This window comes from Martes martes (genome assembly GCF_963455335.1).
Source record: "Martes martes genome assembly, chromosome: 4".
NCBI classification, from domain to species: domain Eukaryota; kingdom Metazoa; phylum Chordata; class Mammalia; order Carnivora; family Mustelidae; genus Martes; species Martes martes.
Window position 1 is genome coordinate 130,216,231 of NC_137891.1, and position 12,270 is coordinate 130,228,500.

A 12,270-nucleotide genomic window follows, 5' to 3' on the forward strand; every position below is an offset into this window, starting at 1 on the left:
CATTGCTGTTCAAGCCCCCAGTTGTCCTCTGATGGCTTGGAGCAGTGGTTCTCAACCTGGGGCAGTTTTGTGCCCCCCCGGGGACATCTAGAAATGTCTGGTGGCTTTTTCAGGGAGCTGTTACTGGCATCTGGGAGTAGAGGCCAGGAAGCTGTTAAACATCTCATTGTGCACTTGATCCTGATATCAAGAGTCACAGGCTTTACTGACGGAGCCAGCCAGGTGCCCCCGGATGTCTCATTTTTTGCAGGCCACTGGTACCTCAGATATCCTTCCCGTGCACCGTGCTAGACTCTGGTATGAACAACGGGTTTGTATTTGTAGTGTAGTGTCATACCTATACCAAGAGCATCTACGATATCTTGGAAGGTATACATTGGGCAACAAGATGCCCAAACAAAGCACAGAGCACTTGCTATGATACAGAAAGGAGGCTAAATAACTAAGTGCAGTATTTTGCAAGCATCTTGATCTGAAGGTCATTACCGATATGTCTTAAAGAAGGTATACTCAGAAGATGTCTTGTTGGAATGAGATACACTTCTGAATCCATTTTGTGTGCCAACAATCTTTAATCACAGAGCCGGACACTAGCGGTAACATAATAACATAAGAAAATGAACAGTATTCTAAAAAAATCAAACCCACAGTTCTCAAACTCAAGTCTAGATAATTCAGTCTAGGAAAACATAACAATTGTTAAGTGCCCACCACAGACTTAGGCCCCATCTCTAAGTAACGATATAAATTTGTTCTTTCAGTTACAAAATTCAAACCAATTCTTTAGATACATTCTGTCTTGGTTCTTTTGCATTTCACTGCTTAGCCACAAATCCAAAACCCAACTTGCGGTAGGGAATTAAATAGGACCAGAATAAACAAGCCAATTTAAGGAAACCTTAGAGGGTAAAAATATTATAATTGGAAGCAAGCCTGCCGTAGTTGAAACTGTTGCTGTCAGTTTGGGGGAAAACTCTCCTCAGGTATCTGCGGAATGCTGTCAGCCGCTGTCCTCAAAGCTGCCACTATTCGGGCAAGAATGAAAATGCATCGGGCTCATGGGATCAGACACGTAGCCTGCAACGGAATAGAAGTTCAGCTGTTACTTAGGGCTTGTGGCCTGTCTTGCCATTTTTTTCCTAACCAGCCTCACCCAGTGCACCACACAGCTGCCAGGCATCTTCTCCCGGCTCCTGGGCTCAGGGTCTGGGCAGAAGTTGGTGGCAAGCCATTGTAAAACAAAGGCAAAATTTAAAACGCAAACAGAGAGCTGAGACCAGGGGAACACACATGAGGGGTGTGTGATTGGGACCCAAGCTGGCCACATCTGGAGTCAAGAAGGGGGTCAGTTCAAGAAGGTGGAGTATTGCTATGGTGAGAAGCCTGGGCTTCTGTGTCAGGCACATCTGGCTTTAAACCCTGACTCCATGACTTACTGGTTCTGTGGTTTTTGTTCACTTAACCTTTGTAGGCCTCGGTGTCTTCATTTGTAAATAGGACATTAATCCATAAGGTTGGTAGCATAGACCAGACCATCCGTATAGTGTGTGACTCCGTGAGAGGCAAATGGTGGTGATAAAAAGAAGGTAGAGGTAAGCACAGAGCAGAAGGAAAGAGCCGCTCTCTACAGCAGGTTGCCTTTGGTTAGGTTTGATTTTGTTTTTCCTTCCTGAGTGCCTGGTTTTTAAGTGGACCTCAAAGCTTAGGCCCAAATACCAGTGGTATTTGATGCTCATTGAAGTACTGGCCCCTGCTGTGTCCAGAGAACAGGCAACTTGTGGCTCAGGACCAGGCCGCTGCCCGAGAGGACACAGGACATGTGCCGGGAAGCCGTTCCTTTTCCACTGCAAGTAAGGAAGCCGCTTGTTCATTGCTTCTGTGAAAATGGGCCCATTTGTCAACAGCTAATGCTGCTTCTGCTCCCCTTTGATAGCTGAGTTTTCAGAACCGACTCAGTCTTCTACATTTTTGTCAAGGTGTCTAGCAATATGCAATTGGATAGGTTTATTTATTTTCACAAGAAGGCTCTCTGGCTAATCTGTTAGGCAGCACACACACTCTCCTGAATGGACATGCCGGGGGCTGCTGCTGACGGGTCCTCCTCTCGCTCCCCTCCAGTGGGGGGCTGGCCCCCGTCAGAGAGGAGGAGGAGGGTGTGTGTGTGTGTGTGTGTGTGTGTGTGTGTGTGGTGGGGGCGCTGAGAAGAGGGGAGGCAGGATCAAGATACACATCACTGAATCTTAATTTTGGGTGGACTTACATAAAATCTACATCCTAAAGCAAAATATTTCCTCTTGTCCAGCCTGAAACTGCACCTTCATTCCAGGCACAGATAGACGTTTTGATAAACTAGCGATCCTTTTATCATCCGTTTTCTCTTGTACCACATACAGTTTTACTGGCCTGTGAGGCTCTGCCATGCCCCTTCCCCTTCCAGGGGAAATCTCATTGGGGGTGCTTGTTCCTCAATGTGGGGCGGCTCTTTCCGGGATGGGTGGCAGAGTTTTTTATTGATGTGTCATTGCCAGAGTTGGATGACAGGTACTTGGGGGGCTGCTCCGCTGAAGAGGGACCTGCGTGAAATTTGACCACAGGCTCTAGGAAAAGACTGACCAACGTTTGCATGTTTTGTTACTTGAGGGTGAAAAGCCTCAAGTACAGTGAGAATTGCTCTGTGTGTAATCTTATCTTCTCTAGCCCTGCTCTTTGGGGGCAGAGAGGAAGAAACAGTTCCTAAAGTAGCTGTTTTACCGCAACTAGCCTATGTGATGAAAATGGAGGGCAATTAAATGTTCTTTCTTGTGCAGCGGGATGTTCCCAGGGGGGAGACAGTAAATCTGTCTCCTTTGTCTGTTGCTCCATCCAAACACCCTAATGTTTTCTTCCACCCCAGTACACACATGCGGGGGAAGATCCAGCTTCTGCATTTCTGCACCTCTTCTGTCTTCTCCACCTTGAGGAATTCTGCTCAGTCTTATTCCTTTAAGAAACAGATCGTTAATGAAATGCTTCGTCTTGAAATGTTTCCTCCACCATGAAAGGGAAGACTTCTGGTCAAAGCACACATTTCAAAGGGTGCCCTATATTTTGTGGTTGTGTGGTCACATCTGTGAAGGTTTGAAAAAACGATATTATCTCTATGAAAAATGTGATGATGTGACACTTAGAGCACATTTTCCCCTGTTACTAGACTGGCCAATTATGTTGTAAAGCTGATGATAAAAAGCACTCGGCTACATTCTAGACACGTCCTGGGAGTCAGAACACAAAGTTTCCTCTCTTTAATGTTCCCAAGTAGTTTGTCTGCATCTATCCAGAACTATTTTTTTCCCTTCATTTCTTAAAGGCTTTCTTATGCCTTAGGTAATAATACTAGGCAAACAAGGTGCATTGGTGAGGATCCCAAAGCTGAGGGCTTTCCGGGTCTACGGCCATCTAAATCAGAGAACCAGGAACACATCATCCAATTTATTCTTCCCCAAACCCAGTTCTTGTAATAAATCTGATCTCTTTAGCTGACATACATTTTTTTCAGTCCTCCATATTGTCAAGGAAAGTTCCCATGAATAAATGAGCCCATTGTGCTAAAATTCCAATTAAATATAGAGCCTCTCAGGCTTAGAGGTTGGAAAAAGGACATTACAGGCCTCGCACATTAATATGGCAGCTGGTGATAAGGGCGATTACCCATCCTCTGGCTTCCAGGGGCCTGCGGAGAGCTGTGTTAACTATTTCAAAGAGTTAATTCCTTCTAAAGTATTAATTCCTTCTAAAGTAATCCTGTGCAAAATGGATACCATCAATGATACCTTCACCTCCTCTTTAGATTTGGAGGAGATGGCTGGGTTTACCTTTTACCCTTGGGTACTTTCTAAAGGGGAAGAGCTCCCAGCATATGATGTAATTGTGGAGACTCCTGTCTTGTTTTTCTCCTCCAGACATACCTGCGATGTGGGGCTTAGACGCAGTGAACTCAGTAAAGTGGCAACTAGGTTTTGGAATATCATAAGACGCAGGCGACTGTTTTCATGAGGAGAGTTTTATCTTCTTCCACATGGACCCACACTGATATACATATACAAATACACAATGCACACACATCACTAAACTCAAAGATAAATGCAGAGTTATATAAGACAAGATCAAAGTTTATACTTTTACAATATAGTATCTGTAAAGCATCTCATTTCTCGTTATTATAAAAAACAAAATCTTTTCTTGTTATCAGATAAATATCACCTTCTCAGGGGCAGGTCCCTTAATCGATCTGAATAATCTATAGACTTACCATATTTGTCAACGGGGGGACACTGGAGACCTCTCTTCATCTCCTCCAAAGACAGGCCTTGAGAGGAACACTGTCCAGCACTAGAAAATTCCGAGAGACATATGTTTTCACACTATGAAAACCATGGTGGTGGTTTCCTTATAACATTTTTATAAAACAAAATTTATTCACTCAGCATAGATCCCAGAAAACTGACAAAATATACAAAGGTGTTTTTTGTTGTTGTTGTTGTTGTTTTTTTTAAGATTTTATTTATTTATTTGACAGAGAGAGAGAGATCACAAGTAGGCAGAGAGGCAGGCAGAGACAGACAGGGAAGCAGGCTCCCTGCTGAGCAGAGAGCCCAATGAGGGGCTCGATTCCAGGACCCTGAGATTATGACCTGAGCCGAAGGCAGCAGCTTAACCCACTGAGCCACCCAGGCACCTCCAAAGGTTTGTTTTGTTTTGTTTTTTTTTGTCTTAAAGATTTTATTTATTTATTTGATAGAGAGAGAGATCACAAATAGGCAGAGGCAAGGAGAGAGAGAGGGGGAAGCAGGCTCCCTGCTGAGCAGAGAGCCTGATGCAGGGCTTGATCCCAAGGCCCTGAGATCATGACTTGAGCCTAAGGCAGAGGCTTAACTCAGTGAGCCATCCAGGCGCCCCTCCAAAGGTGTTTTGTTTTGTTTTTTTTTTCTCCAAAGGTGTTTTTAATGCTACAAGTGACTAGTTGGGAGAGAGTTCAGAGTTATTTGGAGTAAGTCAGATCTGGGTGTGAGTCCTGCCTCTTCCAGGGAGGCTACAAAGGGCATGCCACCTGTTCTCAGCCTCAGTGTATTTATTTGTAAAATGGGAAAAATACATAAATAATTCCAGTTTGTTTTGATGATTAAATTTAATAAAAAGGAGTGTTGATTCTAAAACCTGAATTAATATCATTGTAAGACTTACTCAAAAGGAATCAATCACCAGAACATTATTATCTGAATAATAATCAATATCAAGAAACCAATGACAGGACATATTGTTATTATTATATTGCTGTTGTTACAATGGTAACTATAAGAGATAGTGATGATAATGTTTATTTCATGATTCCTTGTAGTAAGAATTTACCTCTCTCATCTCACTTAATTCTTATCACTACCAAATCATTTCTGTCATTTTACAGGTAAGAAAACTGAGGTTGGAGCCATTAAGTAACTTGTCACTCAGGTTTGGTAATTGGCTCATCTAAGGGTCAAACCCAAGGCTTTTAGATTCCAAAGCCTGCATGCTTATCCACTATTCAAATAGGAGTTTCTTCCTAGTTCCTGGCCCTAATTAGTCCTTCTCTTCCTCCAGCTTCTACTCTTTTATCATACTGGTTAATTGGTTTGCTTCCTTTTTAGCTCTTCAGACTCAAAACCTGAAGCCAAGGAAACCTTCACCCTCATAGTGAATCATATCTGTCAGTGAATTATATACCTGTGGTCTCTCCTATGTTCACGTCAGTTTATACAACCATAAGATGGGAATCATAACAAAACTTGGCTTATAAGGTTAATCATGAGAACTAAAGAAATAATAAGTTTAAAATACTTTGAAAAGGGCTAGCATTTAGGAAACAATACATGTTACCTACTTTTATTATTTATAAAGGTCCAACTCAAAGGTAACACTTCCTCAGTCTTCTTGGAAATCCCATCTAGGATTTTATACCCTCTAGTACTTATACTTCTACCACAGTGCTTATCAGAATCTGCCTTGGTGTAGCACCATCTGTATTTGTATGCTAGTGAACCTCACTAAATATTCCTGGAGGTCAGAGGTGCTGTCTGACATCTTTGGATCTCCCATAGTGCTTAGCTGGTACTTTGTAAATAATTAAAATAATTAAAGTGTGTACAATAAAGTTATTACAAAATGTTCATTTGAAGAAGTTAGATTTTTCTAAACTCTAATATAAATGCACACTATTTAATTTACTTTGCCTTAAAATGATGACATGTTTTCTTAAGAGATAAAGTGAAGTTCTTTTTTAGGGGAAAACAATGATTAAAAAGAAGAAAAAGTATTGACTTAAAGTGGGACATGGTATTAGCTGAATCAACATTAAGTGGCAAACCACACTCAGTTCTGGGCAATCAAATGTCCTATGAGATATTTTTCAAAATAAAACAGACCTGCTGATACCCTAAAATTTACCTACTAAAGCCTCTTTAGCAATCTAACTCCTTTTAAGAAATGTACTGTCCATAGTAGTCTTGGCAACAACAAGATAATGGGGAATAAATATTTTATCATCAAAAAGGCTATCTGGTTTCCTAGGAATAAAAACCCATCCCCAAGCTGTCTTATTTATTCAGTTGCTGAATGCAATCATGCCAGGGGACTTAACCTTCCTGCCCAAGAAATACCACATGGGCTGGCTCTGGACACTGTTCTAGGATGACAGACAGATGGAAGCCAGGCACGCCCAGGTCAAACAAAGCAGGAGAAACCAGACCCTGATCAATGGAACTAGTTGTCCTCAACCCATGTGCTCTGACCCAGACTTCAGCAGGAGTTTCGCAGAAGCCCAGAGTCTAAGGGACACACCAGCAGGACCTGTGTTTGCTGAAGTTGTGGTCAGTGAAACTCGACGGGTCCAGTGATGTCGCTGCCCCAGGAAAGTTAAGTGTGAACTAATGGCAGGTAAGAAAAACACTCAGCTTTTCAGTGTTTCACTATTACTAGTCAACTAGGTAGCCTTCTTTATACTAAGAGGATGCTGCATGTCATACATAGGCATATATATGAATGATAAAGAATATTATATGGGTAATTTCATGTGTATGTTTAATGGGAATGTAGTGATATTTTCTCCTTTAAAGAGAAGAACAGAATCTTTATGTTAGTTTTGCACACAACCCCATTATATCGACATTTCTTATTTAAGTACTAAAAAAGGTTTCAGTCGTTTTAGGCTAAATAGTTCAAATTAGCTCTGTGATGTATATGTAAAGATAAACACAATCATCAGCCATTGTCTCTTACAAAGGCACACCAGGGGATGAATAATTTATCTAAAATGAAGAGCAGAACTAAAATTCAAAAAATATTTCCTGCTTTTCAATCCAAGCTTTGTGTGTATAGACTACCTAGTAGATGGTTAGCTAAATAGACCAGTTCATACTCAACCCCAAAATATGTAATCTGCATTTTTGTGTGTGCATGCCAGTCAGACCATGGTTTGCCGGCACAAGCTAGCATGTTTATAGTCAGTCACGTGGTCTGCAAATGGACTTACACACCATGAGCAAAGACAAGAACATTCTAAACTAGGAAGCTATGTTGGCTGAAAGGAACACAGAGATAACGACGTTCATGACCAACACATTAAGCAAAAAGTATTATCCAAACCCAAGTCAATCAATATGTATATAAGATTACAGAAGAGCTATGAAAAGTGAGGAAAGTGCTAGATGATAGAATGTATCCAAATATAGCTTCAGTTCTTCAGAGCAGGAGGAAGGCAGAGTCTATAAACTAAACTAGTGGATTAATGTACATTCTAGGCAAAAATCCAGAAAAGAATATTAAAACAGAGTTTTTCTGTACACTTAAAAAAAAAAAAAAAGCACTGATTACTAGAAGCTACCATGGGCTCAGTAAGAAAAAAAAAAAAAAAGACACCGTGTTAGATTTGCTTTATCTTTTTTGTTGAGGATAAATTTAAAGGGGAACCCATACGCAAGAACATACATCTGGATTCCCGCAGATACTGGACAGAGTTTCTCCCGATTGCTTGGAGGTAAGAAGGGGAGATCGGTGCCAAATGACAAGTGGTTAGATTGAATTGTCACTGGTTGAATAAATGAAGAACTGACACAGACTTCAGGTAAGTGACATTCTCCATCTTCAGGGTAAAGGCTGAGCCTAAGACACTGGGAATAGTTAAAAGACAATATCACATTTCCTAAAGTTTGAACTGCCCCCAAACAGATTGAGTTTTTCTAGAAGGGGACACTGTCCCATCTCTGGAAGTTTTTGAGATATGGCTGAAGTACCTCATGGTAGTGGGGGCTACAGAGGGATCCAAATGATGGGACATTCCAGGTCCCTCCATTTCTTATGTTCCATGATTCTTTGGAAGGTAGTTATGAACCACGCAGACTTTGTGAAACTGGTTTTCATATGTTGGAAAGGCAGATGAGATTGCATTTCCCACTTAGGCAGAAGATTTTTATCTTCCTTATCTGAAGTGTCTGCCATTTGGCCAGGACCGAACGGCCGATTTCCACACACGTGCCACGCATACATAGCTACTCATTACTGCTCCTACTTGAGGTGGTGTTTGCAGTGTTTCGTCTATAGACATTTCATTTCAAATAGTCACTGAACCCTGATATTTGCCGGAAGGAACCAGCTCTTTTCGTGGTCTATTTCTTTTGTTTTTGTTTTTGTTTTTGTTTATTTATTTGACAGACAGAGATCACAAGTAAGCAGAGAGGCAGGCAGAGAGAGAGAGGAGAAACCAGGCACCCCGAGGAGCAGAGAGCCTGATGTGAGGCTCCATCCCAGGACCTTGGGATCATGACCTGAGCCGAAGGCAGAGGCTTTAACCCACTGAGCCACCCAGGCGCCCCTCGTGGTCTATTTCAAAGGAAGAACCACACTGCCATCTAAGATGAAGCAAATGGAAAGTGTGGAGAAATCGCTTTCACATAAACCCATCATTAAGGATTTGAATGACAGGTTGTGTAAGGCTGGTGCTAAAAACCCCTGAGCTGCTTCACAGAAGTTTTTTTAGAAGATAAATCTGTAGACTCTTCATGTTGCAGTGTCTGAGAGGTGGAGAAAAACTCCAAATCACTCTGTCATCTCTTACTCCAGGAAGGTATATTGTGAAGCAAAGCCCGTGAGGAAGTAAGAAAAAGACTGTCTAAAGAGAGTCCGGGGAACTCGGGTGCCTTCTCTCCAGAGTGGTGGGAGTGGGCAGGGCCACAGCGAGTTCAAATGGCCCCATTCAGAGCCTCAAAAGCAGCCAGGACGGTGGCTTCCAAACTATAGTCTGCCAAATGCTTTTGGTATTGGAGCAATGGATCATGGTTTTGGCTGTGGGATTTCATGAATTCTCAGAATATCTGCTAGTGCCATGATTGCCTTTGACTGAATTACATTCCAAAGGAGACATCAGGTGGGCATCCAGTCCAAAAGAAACCATCTTTATGACATTCTTCCAAGTGTGGTTTTTGCAGAGCCGGGGACTTTGATTTGGTGAATTATAGCAAATGAATAGAGTCCACATGGCTTGAAAGCAAGAGTGAAATTGAAACAACTAAATAAGAACAAAGAGACACAGAACAGTAAGTTCTACCATGATGATAGAATAATGATTTCCTAGGTTTGTAGAGGGCTTTGTGGTTGGCACATAATTTTATACTGATTAGCTTAGAGCATTTTTACCAACCCCCCATGAGGTATCTGGGAAGGCATTAACTTTACCTCCATCCTATACCAGGCTCCAAGTTTGAACAACCTGCAGTAACTCACAGAGCTAGCAAGAGACAGAAACAGAACTTGAACAAAAGGTCTTCAGACTTCCAGCCCATGCCCTTTCTTGTAAAGCATGCTACATTTAATAGCAGCCCATGTCAAGCTGTTGGTCTGTTACCATTTGGGGAGCTCCCCGAATTCGTCATGAGTTACAGAGTTTTGGATTCTTGGCATATAAAGACAAACACGACATTCCTCATAGAGAAATACCTTTCTTCATCATAGGGGAACCTATGATGCAAGAAAGCATCAGCTTTCTCATGTCCTGCTTAGTTAGATCTTTTAAACATTTTTTACTTTCCCCTCTCCAACAATGGCTTACCTGTCCCTGTGCCAAAACTTGAGACACACACACTAAACTTGCTAAAGGAGATGCTTATGCCTCCCCACAACTGTCTGATCTTGTGCAAGGTTTTCTAAGCTATATGCATGGATTCATCTTCCTAAACACTGCCCTGGCTATGTCGAACAGGAAACCATTAGGTTACTAGTGTGATTAAAGACTTCAGGCACAATTTTATTCCGTTCAAGTTAGTCCAGTTAGTTTTTATGCAGCTAAAGATGCCCTCAGGCTACTGGTAACCTAGAAGATTTAGTCATTTGGTCTTTGCAAACCAACACCATCTAAGACCTCACGGCTTTGCAAATATGCTTTGTGGTTTGTTAGGACTTTTTTTTTTTTTTGGGGCCATCTGTCATAATGATGTTACTTATGAAAGAATATTAGTCAGGGGATCGATGGCATATGCACCTTTATCCCCTTCCTCAAGAGGAATGTACCCAAGTTAAAAGTCATTTCTTTCACTCAAAATGAAACACATACAGGTAACATCTAACCAGAATTTCAGTTCTTTGACACTAATCTAAGGGACTAATAGAAAGAAAAGGTAGAGAAACAGCCTGCTGCGATCCCTAATAAAGGTGTTTACACAAGGAAAATAAATGCTTTGCCATAGAAAAGGCTACTAGAGTAGCCTTTAGCTGAAAACAAATAGATCTATTTAAAACAGATCTGTCACAATGGATAAATGCCTTTCTATGCCTTGCAATGTCTGTGTAGCCCACCTTTTCACTGGTCGAAAGAGAAAGACGACATTTCTATTAGAAATGGGATCACCTTTGGCCTAACTTTGAAATAGTCCGGTCAGACTCTTATGAATAAGCATTTGTTAATTTATCAGCTAAGTTCAAAATATTTATTTATTCATGATTTCATCCTGGCTGTTTTTTGAACATTATTTTGTCTTTGTCAATATTCCCTACTTGATAACATCCTAAATTAAAACAAATTTATTGCTCCCATTACAGTGAATGGGCAATGGCCAAAGTATTTAATGGGGCCAGAGGTCAGTGCAAAATATCTCTTTCAGGAAAATCAAACCCATCAGCTTTCTTTCAGTGGCAAATGTCCCCAGGCTATAAAAGGCCTGAAAGACTTGGCAATGGGTCATGGCTCTGTTTGAGCCATTAGGCAAATATCCAAGGTCTCAGGCTCCCCCATTTTTAAGGGAAAAAGCAATTAGGGAAAGAATTATGAATAAGGGAAAATGCAGCAAAAATTGAAACTGTGTGCCAGTTCCTTGATGGCTCATAAATTTTTAATGTGCTCAACAGTAACCTAACAATACCACGGCCTCTCAATTTACCTATATTTTTAGCAGGTATGAATGAGGAATTGTGCAATCCAGTAGGAGGGGCACTTCGCATGCCTTGACTGCTACAACTAAGGACCACCCTTTAAATACAGTAAAAACTCACTTATCCTTCACCTTCTGTACTTACTATTATCCAAAAAGAGGGAAAGTACTTGAAATTTTAATGGGAGCACGATGGTCATAAAGCTCACCTCTCACTCCTCCATTTTCCTGCCTCCCATTTTCCCAAGAAGGAAGTCGAAGCTTTGTGAAGTGAAATGACCTATCCAAGTTCATATATCAGGGCTATTGTGAAGTCAAGAGATAACCTGAAATTCTATACTTCTAGTCTTCTTTGATAATTTTTATTCCTATTTTTAAGGAGAAAAGGGAAACAAAAATTTGTTGCCTACCTGCTAAGTGTCAAGGACTCTGCTAGATGCCCTGCAAATCTTATTACATTTACTCCATCTTACAACCCGTTTTACACATGTGGGAAGGGAGTCTAAGTCTGGTACAGGGTCACACAGCTGTAATTCAAACACAGGCCAGGCAGCACACAAACAACCTGCTTTTCTTAACTCTAGCTCTAGAAAAGATTCCAACATTATTTTATTTTATTTTTAAAGATTTTCATTTATTTATTTGACAGAGATCACAAGAAGGCAGAGAGGCAGGCAGAGAGAGAGAGAGAGGGAAGCAGGCTCCCCGCTGAGCAGAGACACCCCCCCCCCCAATGCGGGACTCGATCCCAAGACCCTGAGATCATGACCTGAGCCAAAAGCAGAGGCTTTAACCCACTGAGCCACCAAGGCGCCCCAAGATTCCAATTTTATACCTATAACTT

The 12,270-nt window shown here is 41.5% G+C and overlaps 1 protein-coding gene across 2 annotated transcripts in view; it reads right to left on the bottom strand.

The window, feature by feature from the left end:
- Positions 1 to 548: 548 nt before the first annotated feature.
- LOC308341472 (serine/threonine-protein kinase TNNI3K) overlaps positions 549 to 12,270 on the bottom strand; it is a 312,271-nt gene continuing 300,549 nt past the window's right edge. Inside the window, exons 24-26 of one of the 2 annotated variants that reach the window (XM_080801433.1) lie at positions 4,289 to 4,368; positions 2,901 to 2,980; positions 550 to 1,077 (exon numbers count right to left, since the gene is read on the bottom strand). In XM_080801433.1, the coding sequence (XP_080657559.1) occupies positions 1,057 to 1,077; positions 2,901 to 2,980; positions 4,289 to 4,368 (181 nt within the window). In that variant the 3' untranslated portion in view covers positions 550 to 1,056. Of the gene's footprint in view, positions 1,078 to 2,900; positions 2,981 to 4,288; positions 4,369 to 12,270 lie in introns of both variants that reach the window. The other variant, XM_080801434.1, reaches the window with a different exon arrangement.